The sequence below is a fragment of the Pteropus vampyrus genome, unplaced genomic scaffold (assembly GCF_000151845.1).
Source record: "Pteropus vampyrus isolate Shadow unplaced genomic scaffold, Pvam_2.0 Scaffold12, whole genome shotgun sequence".
Classification (NCBI taxonomy): Eukaryota; Metazoa; Chordata; class Mammalia; order Chiroptera; family Pteropodidae; genus Pteropus; species Pteropus vampyrus.
The window spans coordinates 3,629,173-3,647,180 of NW_011888793.1; the positions used below are offsets into that span (position 1 = coordinate 3,629,173).

The 18,008-nt window shown below is 45.5% G+C and overlaps 1 protein-coding gene across 2 annotated transcripts; it reads right to left on the minus strand.

Annotated features, from left to right (window-relative positions):
- Nucleotides 1-7,647: 7,647 nt before the first annotated feature.
- Nucleotides 7,648-15,931, minus strand: SHOX2 (short stature homeobox 2). 2 transcript variants are annotated; one of them, XM_023524445.1, is made up of 5 exons: nt 15,559-15,931; nt 12,355-12,563; nt 9,901-9,958; nt 9,501-9,589; nt 7,648-7,906 (listed from the first exon to the last, which is right to left on the minus strand). In XM_023524445.1, the coding sequence occupies exons 1-5, from the start codon at nt 15,899-15,901 to the stop codon at nt 7,649-7,651; spliced, it is 957 nt and encodes a 318-aa protein (XP_023380213.1). In that variant the 5' UTR covers nt 15,902-15,931; the 3' UTR covers nt 7,648. The 2 variants fall into 2 exon arrangements, with proteins under 2 accessions (XP_023380213.1, XP_011377857.1); XM_011379555.2 differs by having other exon boundaries at nt 7,648-7,942.
- Between the last annotated feature and the right edge of the window lie 2,077 nt (nt 15,932-18,008).

An 18,008-nucleotide genomic window follows, 5' to 3' on the forward strand; every position in this document is an offset into this window, starting at 1 on the left:
CCAGGGAGGGTCCTGGATCCTTTTAAATGAGCGCTGGGCAAGACTAAGTTTTAATGGAAACTATATAAGCCTTAAAAGAAACACAACTGCTGACAAGTGAGAATTTCAGTAAATAAATATATTGCCCACAAGACAGGTAATTATATTTTAAACCACTAATGCCAGTAAACGTAATACAAAACACAATGTAGCATGAGTACTAAAAATTTGGAAAGGTTGATGGACTTTTGAAATCATTTTTATGGGTAGTTTATTTTCTTCTTCCTTAGCACGGAAGCATAAAAAATGTATTCAATAAATAAGCAAACAGAAGGACAATCAATCTAATATCAAAGTGACTAGAGAGTTAATGCCAGGTCTCAATTTGTATGCTGATATTCCAGAATATAAAGGGCTGGAGGTCAGAGACTCTGGGTAACCTCTGCATTAAAAACCCCTTTGTGTTATCAGGGAGGAAGATAGAACCCTCTCTATTCTATACAAAGGGATAGATTTAAAGTCATAGTCTCCCAAAAACTCTACCTATAAAGAGTTTTATTCCAAACTCCAGGCCACACAACACACACACACACACATAATCAGTATTTATATTGAGGAATTAAAACAAAAATGCACACTACCTCCCAATATTTTCCAAAAATGTTTCTAATCACAGACAGGTAAATTCAAAATTCTCTCTATGTGACAATAATTTAAAAGCTAAATAATGAAAATAGAAAAGTCCATTTGTGGAAACTCATTGTATACCAGGCATTTTGCACATCTTTTTATTTGATCCTCACAACAACCTGCAAGATGTGTGGCAAGACATGACATAGCCTCTCGTAAGCTAAGAAATTACCTGAAATATCACATCTAATTAATACATGGTATAGTTGAGATTTGAACTCAGGAGCATCAGCCTCTAAAGATTAGTCACATACCACGACATCACGCTGACTCCCAAACTAAGATGTGTAAAAAGTGTTCTGAACTCGATATTATATAAAATATGAAGCAAGTATTAGTAATATAACTAAATGTAGGCATTGGAAAGGAGGACCTCTTCATTTTGTCTGTAATTAGACCTCAATTATTCATGTTACAGGTGTTTACAATAGTAATTAAACATTCCTTCCTTTGTATTATATGTTTTCAAACTGCTATGAACGATTGTTGGTCAGCAGCCTTTGCATCTTTTGTCATTTTACTGCTAATGATCCTCAAACATGGACAGCCAATGAAAACGCAGATGGTCCTATGGAACACAAACCATGGCAACAACATACGATTTAACTCTAATTTAAAGTGTGCTTCTTAACCTCTGGGTGTTGCTCCACCATTCCTTTATAAGGCTACTCATTTTCAAGGAAGGCTGTTCCCCAAAACAGGGCAACAGGCCTCACATGTACGGCCATTCAGATGCAAACAACGTGTCTGACTATCTTTAAGCAAGTGCATTTAGCACATGCTTCCTAACACTATCATATGTATTTATGAACTGTCTCCTCCTAGATGGTAAGCCCCTTGAGGGCAAGTGCCACACCTAATATCTCACCTTATTAGCTGTACATCACAGAGTAACAATACTATCTGTCATGTGTATATATAGCACTGTGCAATCTACAAATCGCTTTTATAGCTAAACCCCCTAACTACATTGTGACATTTGCCACATCTTCCAGATGAGGCTCCAGAGGCTAAGCAATTAGCTACAATCACAAAGTAGTAGGCAATGTTTTCCTCTTCCCCACACAGAAGTATTCGTACCAGTCTTGCATTATTTTCTTCTGCTAAGGTTTTTGTTACAAGGTGAATGCTTATTGGCCTTTTTATTAAAGTATATATTTATATAAATATTATATATTATATATATGGTTTATATATACAAGTGCAAGACACTGTCCTTAGGGCTTTACAAATATTAACTGATTTAATCTTCCTAACATCCCCATAAAACAGTGCTATTTTTATCCCCATTTTATAGATTAAAAAAACAAACAAACTGAGGCACAGAGAGATTAATTCATCCAAAATCACAGGACGGGTAAATGCCAACAGTGAGATTTGAATCTAGGAGGTCTGGCACCAGAGTCTGTGCCCTTAACTTATTTTGCACTGCCTGAATAAGAATCTACAAAGATCCTTGCTCAGGATATGTAAGCAATTGTTCAACAAGGGGGAAAAAGCTGTGTTTATGCCTCCCTTTGTGATTTATTTGATTGTATTCTAAAACCTTTCTTCATGCCGATAGAACTCCATGTAAGTACTATACTAAATTTTCCTGTACTGAAGGCATATGCGATGGTTACCTTGACTGACACATAAAATACCCAAAACAAAATACACTAAGACTTGAGGATTTTTTGTTTCATGAATTAGAGACATAAAAGGATTGCCAAGGCATGAGAAGTGTTATAAGCTCACATCTGTAAGTCTTTCTTGGAGATTTTCATATTTCTTATATAAGAATGTTCCCTGTCTTAACTATTTCAGTGTTCACTCTATATTGGAGCTTGAAAATTATCGAATCCTTTTTAATTTTTAATTTTCAACTACTTTTTCTTCACACATAGGCCAAGCACTTGCTTTCAATATGATGTTTAACATTTTGTATGTTTTTATTTCAGTTGTCTTGAAAACATGCAAGTAAACATGCAAACATATTGTAAGAGTTTAAAATTCGGCGTGTGTATAAATATATCAACAGGAGTTATGAATTATGTATTTCCAAATCTAGATAAATTAGATTTTGAAGAACAAGCATCACAGTACTCAGGCAGGTCATAATAAGAAATTCCATGTAAAATGTAAAAACTACCTTGAATAAATTATCCATAAGTTAACACTCTCATTAAAATGACATATTTATTACTTCTGGGTTTGTGACATTCCTTTAATGCACTTTGACTAACTGTTCTAATGGCACATTAAGAAACCATTTCAGTTCCCCCCCCCCACTGGAATTAGCAGACTTTATTTATATTTGAGCTAAAATAATTTAAAATAATGTAACACAAAACATTGACCTAAAATAATTTAAAATAATATAACACAAAACAATCACCCATTTCCCAGTGTAGAATACCATTTTCTTCCCAGAAACATTTAATTAAACAGGATATAACTTTAGTAATTATTTTTGCACAGAATGACTTTAAAATTAATAGCCAACTGTTAGGACTGTTTAAAAATTGGGAGACTGACAATCAAAACAATCTTAAATGCTTTGTTTATGTGATGAAAAGGAGTGATCCTTTAATTCCCTCACACACATTAAACTGATTTTACAGACTTTCTGTACTGGTGTTTAACATAGTCAAGTGCTTGAGGTTACATAAAATAAACAATCTTGAGATCTTATTGCAAATGTTTGCAATTTATGATGTAAACTGATTTGTGAAAAAATAACAGGATCCCATGTCACTGAAGCCAAAAAGACATTTTTTAGAAATCAAAATAGTTCAGAAATTTGAGCATTGCATTATACTAAAGTATTACCATCTGAGTATCTAAAAAGTTATAAATCTGGGGGAAAACTCAAAATAGATATTTATCAGTTCAGCTTCAAGCAAAGGCCTCTGATCTCACCGGGCCTCTTGTATCATAGGGTCCTTAACACTGATAATGTCTTGAATAATATCCTTTAGCGCAGTTTCTCCCAGTCATGAATTTTGCAGCTCTCAAGGGCTTTGGAAACCCTGAAAGATTTGGAGGGAAAGGAGACAGAGGAGGCAAACTTTTAATTAATTATTTATTACGATTATTGAGTTTCGACCAAAAGAACACGTATGTTGAGCCTTATTTGAATTTGAAGTGAAGACCCTGGGGATCCGTTCTCGGGTGGCTCTGGAAACTCGGGCTTTGGAACACTACGGAAGCTCGTCGACTGCGAGAACCGCCTGCCCGAGAGTTTGGGCCGTGGCGCTCCAGAAAAGTTGGCCCTGCGCGCGAGTGTGTGGGAAACTAGACCCGAGGGACCCGGCCATGACCACCAGAAAAGGCAGCCTTGGCCTTCGCTGAGTCTCGGCAGAGCGGACGCGGGAGGAGGCAAGGACGCCCCCGGCGCCAATAACTCGCGATTACCCCAGGCTCAAGGCTCAAGTTGGGCGGGCGGGGCCAAGAAACTTTGGCCTTTCTGGCGCGGGGTCCCCGCTTGCTTCCGCGGGCTCCTCGGCACCCGCGCTCGCACCGGGGCCGACCCCCGCGGGGCACCGCGCCCAGCCCACCTGGGTCCTGCCGCCCGGAACGTCCCAGGCCCACTGAGGCCACGCTGCCGCGCCCCCTTCTCGATGCCGGGCGCCTAGCCCGCCTGGGTCCGGACGCACCGCCCCCTGTGACCTCAGGCTTCCCCCGAGCTCGGCCGCGGAAACAGGCTGTGCTCTTAGTTGGCTGCGCCCACCGCTGGGCCCGAGTCGGAACCGCCAACTCCCTGGACCCAAGTTCTCCCTTGACCTTCAACCTCCCTCGAGTTGCCTCGGGAAACGTCCGAACCCGCGTCCGGGACTGGATGAGGGTTGAGACTTGGAGCCTGCTGGGTTGGACCTCCGACCCCGGCGCCGACAGGAGCTCGCCCGAGGCCACTCGGCCGAGGCCAGAGGCTCAGCGCGGCCGCTTCAAAGCGCACCCCGCCCCAGGCAGATGTTTATTATGAAAACTAGGGAAGCTCGTCAACTGGGAGACCCTCAAAGCCTGAGCGCTGACTACATCCCAGATCCTGGTCAAAAATCTATGAAAGCTAAAGATAAATAAAAACGAATCACCCACGTAGACGCCGAGGAATAGCTCAATCCGGGTGGGGGTGGCCGGGCGGGGCTGGGGGGAGCACGACTGGAGCACGCGGGGCTTTGTCTGGGGGTTGGGGGTTTCCTCTACGCGTCCTCCGACCCAAAGGGGGCCCCAAGGGCCACACCGGATACCGTCAATTTTCGCGGGGGGGTGCCCCCCATTTAGACCCCGCACGGGAAAAGAAATTCCTGTCCTGGGCCTTGCCAGGGCCGATCCTTCCCGGTCTCTACGTACCCCCAAACAGGCAGCGCCTTCGAGCTTTACAAGTGGGATTTCTTCCGGGAGAGGGGGCCAAGAGGAGGAGGGGTGGAAGGACTCTTCGGTGTTCTGAAGACGGCTAAGACCCGGCTTGTCCTAAATACGGTCCTGGCTTCTGCCTTTTCCTAAATTTAACCAAAGAAGCTGCTGCGGGCCAAGAGCTAAACTGGAGTAGGAGGTTCGAGGATCCGCCCTTCCCAGGCCTCCGCCCCACTCCGCGGCTCTTGCCCTAATCCCAAAGCATCATCGCCTGCCCAAACCCGGGGAGGGTCGGCGACCTGGGAACCGCGTGTCTATTATGTCACAATTAACCCAGGTGGATTTCGCGCCGTGCGATCTCGATTTCCTTCCTCCCCAAAGTGTCCCCCAAATAAACTTCACGGGTGAAAGCGCACCAAAATGAAGAACGAGAGTTCGTCTTGGAAAAGGGGTTACTCTATTGTTATTTTACATATTATCTGTTCCTTTATTGACTTCGTGTAAAATCCATCCGTTTTCTATGCTGGTTGGATAAAATGGGGGGTGGGTGGGGTTCATTCAGCGCTATTGAGAGCCATAGAGCCACCATTCTCATGACCCCTTGAATGCGGCATCGTAGGAGCAGAGGCAAGCGCTTTCCAAGTTGGTATAATCGAGAGATAGATATACATTTATCAAAAAGTAAGATGGAATGACTATCCCAGATAGTTTGATAGTAACGGGAACAAAGATGACGCGAACCCCATCAAATGAAACAATACTATTTTCATTCAGTTGATCGCAAAGTGTCTTCAATTAATACTTGGCACTTATTTTAAAAGTTTTAACAGAAATGAAACCGAAACATTTTGTAACGACAATGTCATGAAATAACAGCATCTTCTGTTTAAAATAACTTAATACACTAGAAAAAATATGGAAAATATAAATAATTTGTTTTCATGGAGAACAAATAGTTACAAAGCTCAACTGCGTACCAAAGTTCAGTTAAAAGAGCTTTTCCTCTTTCTTGTAAATTATAAGAAAAAAAAAAACAACTAAGGAGGCTTTCTAGAGAACTGGGATATGGATTGCTTAGTCCAGGGTACCCCAGTTTAAACAGGTACATGAATTGAAACAAACAAACAAAAATTACTTGAATATACATCTTTGTGAGATAAAATGCAAATGTTGAAAGTCAACCATCAGTTCACACATTATAGCCAAAATAAACTTTGTTCGTGTGTATCAACATATTTTACACAAACCTAGTGCCTGTATCTAGCTGGGTGTTAAGGTGAATGTGACAGAATAGAGAGGGGGGAATAAAGCATGGTCCTCAAACAGGACTTCAGGTAATCAGCAAGAGGGCATACAAGAAAGGGGGAGGGGAGGGGACTATCACCGAGCGCCTACTATGTGTGTGTCAGGCACCGTGTGAGGCGCTGTACCTTCATTATTTCATTTGGTCTTCTTGTTTTCTTTTTCCTTTCCCCACATTTTCTGCCCGCCTCCGTTTTCTTAGGACAATCAGAGTGTAAAAATTTTTCCCTTCGACCTTTTTCTTTTGTCCCTCAAGATCAAAGACGGGGCAAAAATATATAGAGATATATCAATTTCCAGACGCTTTTGGTATTGTTTTTCATACTGAAGATGAAAATGAAGTAAGTGCATGTGAATAAAGTGGGGAGGGGGGAAGACACCATCAATGGAATACAAGTAACATGCAAGCCGGAATTTACGGTCAGCAGTCTGGACAGTTCTACCATAATAATTTCTCAGAGAAATCACTGTCTGCGGTATCATTTTTTGTATTATCATTTTTCTCTCCTCGTTTTCACACTGTCTTCCCTCTTCTTGCTCTTCCATTCGTGGTGGTTTTTAACTCAAAGCATCTGATTCAACGTAAAAGGAGGCCCGCCTCTCTTATCAAATATCTCGTATTAAAGTGAACTTCGCAGAAAAAAAGGTCAGTTTCAAAACCTGTGAACTTCCCAGCTGCGTACTTTTTTCATCTTAATTCTTTAAATAAGTATACCTCTTCCTTCTGTTTTGCCTTCTTAGCCCATTGGGAAAAAAACCATACACTTTAAGTTGGTAACTCCCCAACCCCACCCCCCCATTCTCTCGAGATTCGTCCAGGTTATTTTTCCATATTTTAAATGTATAAAATACTTTAATTTTTTTAATCTTCTTGTTCCTTAGTTCGCTCTCCGATTTCAGTTTCTGCCAACTAGCAGTAAGAAATGTTTCCCTTCTTTTTCTGTTTTTTTTTTTTTTGCTCATTTTTAATTAACAAGATTTTTATTTCTGCGCCAGTCCATCACTGCAGCTTTGCCATGAGCACACTCCGCCGTCTCTGCACTTCCTTGTCCAATTTCTCTCCAGACTTCTCCAAAACTGCCCCTAACAAAGCTGAATTCTAGGCCCTTGGGTAGATGAATGGTCAGGAGCCACCGAGTTGGTGCGCCCTGTGGGATCCCGGGTCCCGCGCAGAGTCCCGCCCTCCGTGTTCGAGATGCGGAAGCAGGCAAGGGGAGATCAGCTGAGCGGAAAGAGGCTCGGCTCCGGAGGTCCGGAAGGGGTAACGGAGAAACAGCGGGGCACGGAGGGGGCGTAGGCTGCGCACTGCGCTGGAGGCGCAACGTAGGCGCTGGCGTTGGCGTCACAGACCCAGGGCGGCCGCGTGCTTTTTGGCTTTCAGTCTGAGATCCGCGATGCTAGAGTTCTTGCTCGTGGTCTTCGCAGCAGCAGCGGCAGCCACGACGGAGGCGGCAGAGGCAGAGTCAGCGGCCAGCGTGGCCAGCGGCAGTCCGAAGGGCGGCGCCGGGAACATCATGTAGGGCGCGTGCGCGGCCAGGTGCGGGTGCAGGTGGTGGTGCGCGTGCGCGACGGCGCTGTCCAGCTGCAGCTGCGCCTGAACCTGAAAGGACAAGGGCGTCACGTTGCAATGACTATCCTAGGGTGACAACAGAATAGAAACAGAACATTAACGGCGTCCACCTTGGCTCAGGAGAAGGCTGGGGCGGGGGACGGGAAAGGGGCAGTTGGCTGACTTTTTCAGTCTGTTACAGAATCTGGGGCACCACAGGGATACCCAGTGACCCCTGAGTCTCTGCAACTCGCTCTGTGTGGCTTATCTCTGTGGGCCCACGGGACATGCGACTGCAGGAATGTGGCCGCCCCCTCGGGAGCTGCGTCCATTCAAGGAGACGGTGCTATTATGCTAAAACATTGCCCTTCTCAAAATAACAATGGTGTGTTGAGGTGTGTTGGAAAGATGGGGAGAAGGCCATTACCCTCCTCTCTTGATGTTGTCATACACCTCTTACCTCTCTACTAAAGCACTAAAGTACCAACAAGCAAACCATAAGACCTTGTAAGTCACTTAGGAAAGTTACTGCATCTTCATACAATTAGCACAATTGTTAGTATGTCCAATCTTTACTACTATAAGAATTACCTGGGGATCTTGTTTAAATGCAGATTCTGATTCAGAAGGTCTAGGTTGGGGTTTGATATTCTGAATTTCTAACACTCTTCCAAGGTGCTGCTGATGCTGCAGACCTGCAGATCACCTTCTGAGTAGTAAGGGTCTCCTTTTAAGACCACCCCCTCTCTTTCTCCAGTCATCTTGTCTGGCTTCAAAAGCCTAGCATCAAGATACCAGAGTCCTGTGGTGCCAAGAAAGCTAAGATCTCCCTAACACTAACCCTCAACACATGGGTGCACCCATGTGTCTCCCCAGTCCAAGGCACTGGCAACTGAGAGCTAATTCATGACTTCACAGTCCTACTAGGCAGGGATCCTGGCTGAGGATGAGGTAGGTCAGGCACTGGATGGGAAACAATTGTGCCCTTAGGCGTGGAGTGTGGGGAGTTCAGAGCACTAGGATTTCCCAGGATTAAATCAGTGCTGCAGGCTGTCCTTTTAAAATGTAGTCTTAAAGGTTTCTTTATGGCTAAGAAAGGTTTGCAGAGGCAGGGCATCCCTGGGAAGACCAAGGCAAGGCTTCCCTCTCTACTAGAGATGAAGCTTTGTTTGCAGAGACAGCTTTAAAAAAAATCAAGTCTGAGTTGGGAGTACTTTTATTTATTTCTTTTTCTTCTGTCAGAAACAGTTAATGTGACTGAGAGGTAGAAAATACCTAGAAAAATATTTAGAGAGTTGCCTGAGAAACACCAGAAGACTATCCTCTGTATCGCATCTGACAAAATCTTAATCAAAAAGCCTTTTCTTCCTCTCCTCAAGCTCAATCTTTAGTGCATTTTTAAAGGACTGGTTGCTGCCCTCAAGCTTCTGTGGGTTTCCCATGAGGACAGAAAAAACTAGACATGTAGGCCCTTGACACTCTATAGGTTTTAAAAGGGGAGTGGGTCCACTATATTATCTCAAAATTGATTCTCCAACTAAACTGACACCAACATTGGGGCTCAGAGAGAAGGGGTGTTCAAAGTTCAAGCAAACGACTAAGTCTTTTTACAGTTAATAACAGGTTGAAACTGGGCTGTACTTGCCTGCTGAAATGGCATCCTCAAAGCACCTACGTTGACATAGGGTGCAACTCTACAAGCTTCAAACTGGCTGGCAGCCCCTATGAGAACACCTGTAAAAAATGAGGAACAAAACCCAATAATGTGAGGTTAATATTTCCAGCATTGTTTCCCAGGGTTCCAAATGGTACCAAGATAGAATTAATTCCTTGGGAAATGGACTGTCATCTTTCTAAACTGCTGCCATAATTGAAATAAATGTTATTTACTCCTGAATTTTAGGACTCTTATTCTGCCTTCAGAGCAGAGTTTTTAAATAAAGACTATGGTTATCTTTAAGAAGATTTTTCTGTCTTTGTAATAACAATATTCCTCATTCTCTTTCTACTTAGAATACCAAATGATCTTTGTCTGAGAAGCATACCTTTATGGAGTTGGTTTTCTTGTTTTCTACATTTAGCTCTTCGATTTTGGAACCAAACCTACAAATTAGAGGGAAAAAATAAAACCTAGATGTTATAACTCAAAATTTTTTAAATTAAAAAAGTATGATAAAAAGGAAAAAAGGTAGTGTTTTACCCATGGATTGGGAGATGTAGCAAGCAATTTTTGAAATACACAGAATAATCTCAATTTCCAAAGTTAAAAATGTAAATGAATTACAAAAATAGATTTCACAGACATTTGCAAGATAAATTGTTTTCTGATAAATTACTATTAGTCCTGGTTTCATCTTTCCACATTACAGAGTTCCCAAGGCCTAAAACTCTCTCCCTGATACTTGATACCAAAGTGATAATGGGTTTCGATGTTTGTCCAGTGAGACCTGAGAAAAATGTGCTCATTAATAGCCTGTAATATTAATTAGTTTCATCTTCAAGAAAAACCAAACACCAAAGCAAATAGTGATTTTTTTTTTCCTGAAGGCGGGGGTTGGGGGGAGTGGGGGAATAAGAGTGGGGGAAGAGGTAATTAGTGTCATAAAAGCCTCACTACAAAGAAGTTTAGAATTTCTCTGTTCCTCTGTGCAGCAGAGTGTAACACAGTAACAGAATAATTGTGCTATTATCATGATAATCTAATTTGCTTCTATAGAAAAAGCCATGCTCCAAGTTAGATAGTAGAGAAGCATCCAGAAAGTAGCTCAAAAAATTACTTTTAAGTATGAAAAAATAAAGACCAGCAGGAAAGTTCACTTCTTATGAGAAAAAAATAACATTCTGCGAAAGGGGGGTATGAATTAAATAACTCCTGGATACTGTTTTATCCCAGATATTACCTTCTTAAATAAACTTACCAACTTTAAGAGACAATATGACAGATTTTTTAAAATTCAAATAAAATGTGCTTTTATACTCTAATAATACGTTATGTTCCAATAATACAGTATATTGACTGATTCACAAATGCATGTTTAAAAAAACATGAAAGTAAAATATTGCTTCTGAGCTTTGTCTTGTTTTTAAGAGCAAATGTCATAGTCAATGTAAATCTTCAAAAATTCTCCTGGCATTTAGTGTAATAGAAAGGTAGATTTCATGCCAGGGTGGCATCCTTTGTGTAACTCACATGGCCTGAGGCTTCTTGCCTCTTTTTCCCCCTAGTAGAGTTGGAACTGAGATACTAATGCTCATAACTGTAATAATTATCATCATGTCTTTAAGGGGTTGCTGAGCCTCTAGAGATCTCAGTACACAGAGCAAAGCAGGAGAGGCTTAAAAAGGAAGGCTCTGCCGTTGATGCTGTGATGACCAAGGCAGCCTATTATTACTTTTCCCCTTCAACTTGACTGCTCTGTTTTTGTCCTGATCCTATTACAAGATGCGGGGAAGCCCCATAAGAATTGCATAGTTCGCTGCAGATGGTGGTCTCTGCGTCCAGAGACCCAGGGAGTATCTGTTACAGTGATACTTTGTAACAGCTGCAGATGTTCAGGCCTAAAACTGCTCCATGTGTTCAAACAAATAATGACCATCATTTTCTCCTATCTTATTATTTGAGCGGAAATACAATCTGAAACATTTAAATTTGTTCTCCATAAACCTAGGATATGTACGCATGTATGTATATAATTTTTCACCTTAACTGCTCCTCCAAAGCTTACTTTTACATTCACCCGCACAACCAGTAAAGAAAATCTACTCCAATCCTAACTTCATCGGGTATGGCACTTGCCGGGGGTTGCACTTTGGAAATGCCAATATTAAGATATGTGGGTTGTTTTAAAATCAGGTTTCTGTAGGTTCAGGTTCACTGCTTTGGTTAAATGAAGGAACAAAGAGTGACCAGAATGCATTTATTTCTCCACTGTTTCACACACAGTTTGAGATCAACCGCTAACGGCAGACTGTAAATTTCTGCATTTAACAGTTGCTAATTTTCTTTATAGTCCGTACATCTATAAACTTAATTGGCATATCCGCTTGGCAAACCTAGACCCCAGAGCAGATCCTCAAGGAAACCCAACTCCAGTGAACAAAATATTCGTTGTAACTTTTAAGGCATCCAGAAGATAAAACGTTTTCTGTGGGATTTTTTTTTTAAGGCTTATAAAAGTAGGCCCATTAGGATTAAACCACATTAAAGGCACCGTGAGGCGAGGGGGGTGTGGTTTATAGAAACTCTGGGAGCAAGCCCAGCACAGCTTTCTTCTGCTGGGAACATATGTTGGGATGGGGAAAAGGGAAGGGGGGCGGGTTATAAGACTAAGGTCTGCTTTGGAAAATAAGACCTCTTGTAAAGACATCCCTTCCCTCCTCACCTCACTCCAAGCACTTGAACCCACACCCTTGGTGTGTGTCCCCCAAGCCTCCTCTCCAACCCCAGGCATGCTCCTCCCTCTCTGAGTCCAGCCTCGATCTCCTTACAGCCCGGTTACCTGCACTCGGGCCTCGGACAGCCCCAGACGTTGGCTCAGTTCTTCACGCATAAAGGCGTCTGGATAGTGGGTCTCGTCAAAAAGCCTCTCCAGCTCGTTGAGTTGTTCCAGGGTGAAATTGGTCCGACTTCGCCTCTGCTTGATTTTGGTCTGGCCTTCGTCCTCCATCCCTTTTGCATCCTCTTTGCGATCCTTCAGCTCCGGGGACACTGGAGAGGGCACCACAAACAGGGCCACACATATGTCCACGCATGCACACAGCAACACACACACACACACACACACACACACACACACACACACACGGATAAAAAACAACACAGTAAATCCCATTACCAGATTTGTCTCAAAAAGGATGGAGGATCCTGCCCCCTCCCGGAGTTCCTGTCGTCCTTCGCCCTGCCTGGAGGAATAGGATCCTGCAGGCGCGCCAAGATCAACTCTGAGTGACCGTCCGCGGGCAAGATGAGCTATTCACTCACCTATCTCCTCTGCAACTGTGGCCTCAACTCACCTCCTCACTATCCACCCCACGGTCCCCTGCCCTCCCCGGAGAACACCAAATCCATTCCACTCACCCTCTCGTGCACCCACTCTCTTCCACGCACAAACAAATCAAAAGCGCCGCGCCCCGCCCGTCACTAAACGCGGTCTCAGCAGAAGGGCGCGGCGAGGCCATGCACCGGCCTCTCACACTCGCGGTTCTCAGAGTGCTGGGCAGTTCTCAGGCCAGCTCGGGCTGCGGATGGCTTTCTGTCTCTCTCAAACTTGCTGGTCAAATTTGGTAACAACTGGGCGAAAGGGTCGCAGCAGGAGAACACGACCCGTGTGCTGCGCCGTGCTGGGAGCCGCATCCGCAGCCACTGGGTGCTGACCTAGGCCTCGGGCCGAACCCCGCGGACAACCCACGGGCCACCAGGCAGTCCCCATTCCCCCTGCCGTACCCGGGTCGCTTGGGCAGAGGCAGCCACGCCATGTTGGCGGCCTGGAGGGCTCGCCGCCCACGCCGGGCCAAAAGGCAAGAGGCGGAAAACCAGCCTCCTGTGGTCCTCCGAACAGATCGCTGCCTCTGCCCTCTCTTCTCTCCCCATTAGAAAGGCCGACTAGACCCTAAATGCTTAAACCCACAGAGATCAACAGGTTCAAGCGGAACATTCGCAATCCTCGGTTTCTATTGGTTACTCAAAGCCTTTTCATGCATCCACCAGCTCGGATGTTTAATAAAATATGCATTTTTCTACTCTGGGTTTGCACACATCCGTTGCTACTTTGCTGTTCTTCCTTCTCCCTTTAAAAACAGGAGCCCTGTAAGTGTGAGCACACAAAGATACCCGAGGGCTATGGGTATATATATATATATATATATATATATATATACCAACGGGCAGTGATCAAGGGAGCCCATATCAACATAAACTGCCCTCTGGAACCTTCGTCCTTTGCGCTTGAGTCGGAGACTTGTATTTTTAAGGTGTCAAAGCTGAGTTCGGATAGTCGAGGCTGTTCACAGTTTTTCCTAGCCCAAGTTCCCAATCAGCATGAGTGTTAAAAATCATTTTTGGAAGAGCTGACCTTCAGAGAAATTAATACTTGCCCTGAGCTTGGAAATCAACAATCCCAGAAACTGTGTTTACCCGAGGTTCAGACTCTAACCTTGCCGTTTTGCGCGCTGGCTTACCCAGGGCCCGGAGCTGCTGCTTCACGCCCGGGAGGCTGCACTGGGCGGTCAGACAATTATGCCAACACTTCCAAATTTAGGAGGATCTGGTACCCGGTGAGGGGAAGAAGAGGCTCTAGATCTCAGGCCAGCCTGGCATGCTTACTATGGTGATCTTAAGCGTTGCGGGCATTTGTAATTCTCAGAGTTCGTTTTGTGGACATGTGCCCTTCCTCCGGGAAGGAAGTGGATAACATTATGGCAAATATTCAGAGCCAAGGTACTAGAAAAAAATTTCCACTGACAGTGTAATGAAATTTAAATACGAAAACACACTCTCTAGATTCTGCCAAAGGGAGGGGTGAAAAGGCTTTGTCTAGTTTGTGTCAGTAACAATGGATATCTCTCAAACTTTTGGGGCTTCAAAGAGAAAGATGTCCATATTTCCAGTTGATTAATAGACTTAATATAATCTTCATTTCGCCCCCCAAATGTCCACTTATTGGCCTAAACAGGAACAGACCGTGTTATAAACAACTTAATTGCTTGCTTAAATATGTGATTCTACGCATGTCACATATTTTCTTAATTGAAAAAATATGGCAGCACACCAGTTACTGCAGGGACCAAGTGCCAAATTAATTTTATTGTTAAACTCCTTTGAATTGGTACAGGACACTCCACCATTTAGATAAAGCCATTTACTAACACTTTGTTGGCACCAAAGGATTTTCCCCACACAAAACCAGAGAACTGGATGACGAGAAGCAGTAACAGATCGTGTAAATATTGAAAACCAAACCAAAAAAAAAAAAAAACACCAAACAAACAAAAAAACACAAAAAACCCACCAAAAAGGAGCCTAACGCGTCTCCCAAGAGAAACAGCGTAGGTAGCCTGGACCTCAGCCTGCTTTGGCCTCATTCTACCTTCATAGCTCAAACAGAATGGGAAGTTTTGGCCCCCAAGACTCAGGGATCCAGGGTCTTCGCAGAGTTTGAGAGGTTCTTAGCGGCGGCCCCAAACCTGCGGATGACCCGAGGGAGGACTCAATCTTTCTCCCTCTCCCAATCTTCTCTGTCTCTCTCCTTTCCCTCTCTCTCCCTTTCTCAGGCCTAGGAAAGCAGTTCTCGCAAACTCGGAGCTGGATGCTAACCGTAATTCCGCCGCCTGGCCCAGCTGCTGCCAGCACCCCCGCCCGCACTGGGCCCCACGAACTTCCCCATCCGCCCGCGGGCCGTCTGGGCTGCGGCCCCATCCTCCGGCTGGTGAAAATGCGTTTCAGTGGAATGGGACCAGCGAGAGCATCTGAGAAGGGCGCGCGCAAACCCCACACGCTCCCCCCTCCCCACACACACTTGGACCCCACCCACGACCGTGCACACCACCGGACCCCCACCCCTCCATCATCACTCTAGCTTCCAAACTGAGATCCAAGGGCCCTCTCTGCAGCCCGCCCCCCAACCCGCTGAGCCTTGGGGTCCTCTCCCGCTTAGTAGAGACAAGAAGGCGGGAAGGGGAACCGCTGCCGGGGGTCAGGCCGTTACCCTCGGTGAGCCGCGGGCTGCCCGGCTCCCTGCTTCTCTCGGCGGCGCCCATGTCCAGCTCCCGGACGGGAGAGCGCCCTCCTCCAGCTCCTCCGCCTGCTCCTGCTCCTCCTCCCGCACCTCCTCCGCCGCCTCCGCCTCCGCCTCCTCCGCCGCCGCCTCCGCCGGCCGCCCGGACTGCCGGGCTGCTGCGGTCGTCGCGGCCCGGTTCCGCGCAGCCGGTCGGCTCCTTAGCCCCGCGCAGCGGCCCGCTCTCGAGCACCTCCCGGTAGGTGATCGCTTCCTTCTTCTCCTTCACTTTCTGGTCAAAAGACTTGGAGACGAATGCTGTAAGTTCTTCCATCGCCGCCGATGCCCGTCAGCCCCGCACTCAACCTCTCCCAGCCGAGCCCCGCTCTTTTTTTCCTTCTTCTTTTTTTACTGCTCCAACCCCCCCAATAATAACACATCAATGGGGCAGGGGGTGGGGGAGGAGAGGGAGGAGGAGAAAGAAGAAGAGAAGAAAGAAGAGAAAGGAGAAGTAGAAGGAGGAAAAGAAGTAAGAAGAGGAGGAGGAGGAGGAGAGGAGAAGGAGGAGATGGAGGAGGAGGAGGAGGTGGAGGAGGAGGAGGAGGAGGAAGAAAGGGGAAGGGGCGGGGGCCGGCGGAGGGAAATGGGAACTGATGCTTCCCCACCGGAGCGCGCTTGTTCGATGTTAAGATCTTTGACAATTCTTCCTGCGGAGAGTTCAGATCTGATAGCAACGCTGCGCTTGAAGTCTCACTATTTATACTTCGCAAAGGCGGCCCCTTGTTCTGAGTAAATTACCTCCCTTCGCAACTCGGAGTGAGCCCCTTCCCGGGAAGCACCCGCGCCACTACCTGGGGGTGGGGGAGTGGAGGTTACGGGGCGGGGAGAGAGAGAGAGAGAGAGAGAGAGAGAGAGAGAGAGAAAGGGAAGAGAGAGAGAGAGAGAGAAAGGGAGAGAGAGAGAGAGAGAGAGAGAGAGAGAGAGACAGAGAGAGAGAGAGAGAGACAGAGAGAGAGAATTGAGATTGATTACGGCTGGAGTCCAAGCAGGCTGGGGCTGGAGTGGGAGGACAGCGAAGGGGGACGGGAGGGGGGGGAAGAGAAGGCAGGTCCCAGGCTGTCGGGGTTTTCAGATAGCCTCGGCCGCCTGCGCTAGTGGCCATTAATCCAGGATTGACAAGAATCCCTAATTAATTTAATTAGGCGTGCGTTTTGCGTTGGTGTCAAGACTTAGTTAAACACTGGGGAGCTGGACCTACTCCGCCAGGGCGTGGCCAAGAGGAAACTGACAAGTGCGCGCGGCTCCTGGAGTCAGTCCCGTATCCCGACTCGGCATCAGACCCTGCATCCTGCGCCCACATCAGGGTGCGGAGCAACCGCTCGGCTTCTCATTGCTGCCGGGCATCCCTGTCCTGAGTCAGGCGCCCCGCATCCCAGTTCCATATCCTGACCCGGTATTCCAATTCTTCACCCCCGTTCCCCATCTCCCACTCCATGTACACCTCGCAGCTCGGCATCCTGGCTTCATAACCCTGCCCAGAGGCAGGATCCTCTACTGCTCCTTGTAGAGGCTTTCCCGCCCGCCGCCAGAGCTGAGCCAGAGTCTTCACCAACCTCTCCGCCTTGGGGAGTTTGTGATTTACCCCACTACTTGCGTCCTGGAACCCAAGCAGACTCCTGTACGGACAACCCCGCTCAAAGGGGCCGGTCGATTTAACGCATTTCTCGAGCAGCTGTTCCCTGACAGATTCCGTTTTAAAGTGTTTCCTTAGCTCCAGGTCAAAGATAGTTAAACTTCGTCCCTTTTCGAGATCTCGGGACCCTCACTCCATCTCCCTTGTAACTAACTCTCTGTATCCGGACTCCTCCCAAAATTATCTACAGGACTTCTTCTTTAGCATCCTGGGAAAACATTCTCCTTGATTTTCTGATTTTGAAAAGCAAGTGATTATCCCTCTTTGACTTTGAAAACAAATCGACATTAAGTTTGTGCCCTATCTAATTTTATTTATTGTGGACTATTCGAAAAGAGATGCTCGCCAGGAGAAAGATTTCTCTCTCTCCCCATGGACTATTTTAATCCAAACAGTTATATGGTAGAAATGTCTACATTCTTGAGTCATTTGTCTGTATTGTGCAGGACAAAGCTTTCGGCGAGAAGTGTGGTCACATATGTATCTCACATAAGAACATTTACATATGAAAAGTTATATTTATCTGTGTGTAAACAAATATACCTCTTCAAGTGTAGCTTTGAGGACATTTTTGAGTAGTCTGAATGTTAATGAGGGCTTTCTGATGTTAAAGGTAACTTGTTCATTTTCTTGGATCTAATACTCTTAGTAAAAATAAAAGCAATTACAGAACTTTAATATGTATATCTTCCACCTACTGGTTAAGGAATCAACACAAAGTTAACAGATAATTTGAGTTCATCAAACA

Bases quoted from the DNA above. Each gene is read 5' to 3' on its own strand.
- SHOX2 (XM_011379555.2), bottom strand. From the start codon at position 15,901: ATGGAAGAACTTACAGCATTCGTCTCCAAGTCTTTTGACCAGAAAGTG. The intron at 12,564-15,558 runs GTAACGGCCTGA...TGCCCTCTCCAG, and splicing joins CAGCCCGCGGCTCACCGAGG to TGTCCCCGGAGCTGAAGGAT. The intron at 7,943-9,500 runs GCAAGTACAGCC...TTGTCACCCTAG, and splicing joins TGAGGATGCCATTTCAGCAG to GATAGTCATTGCAACGTGAC.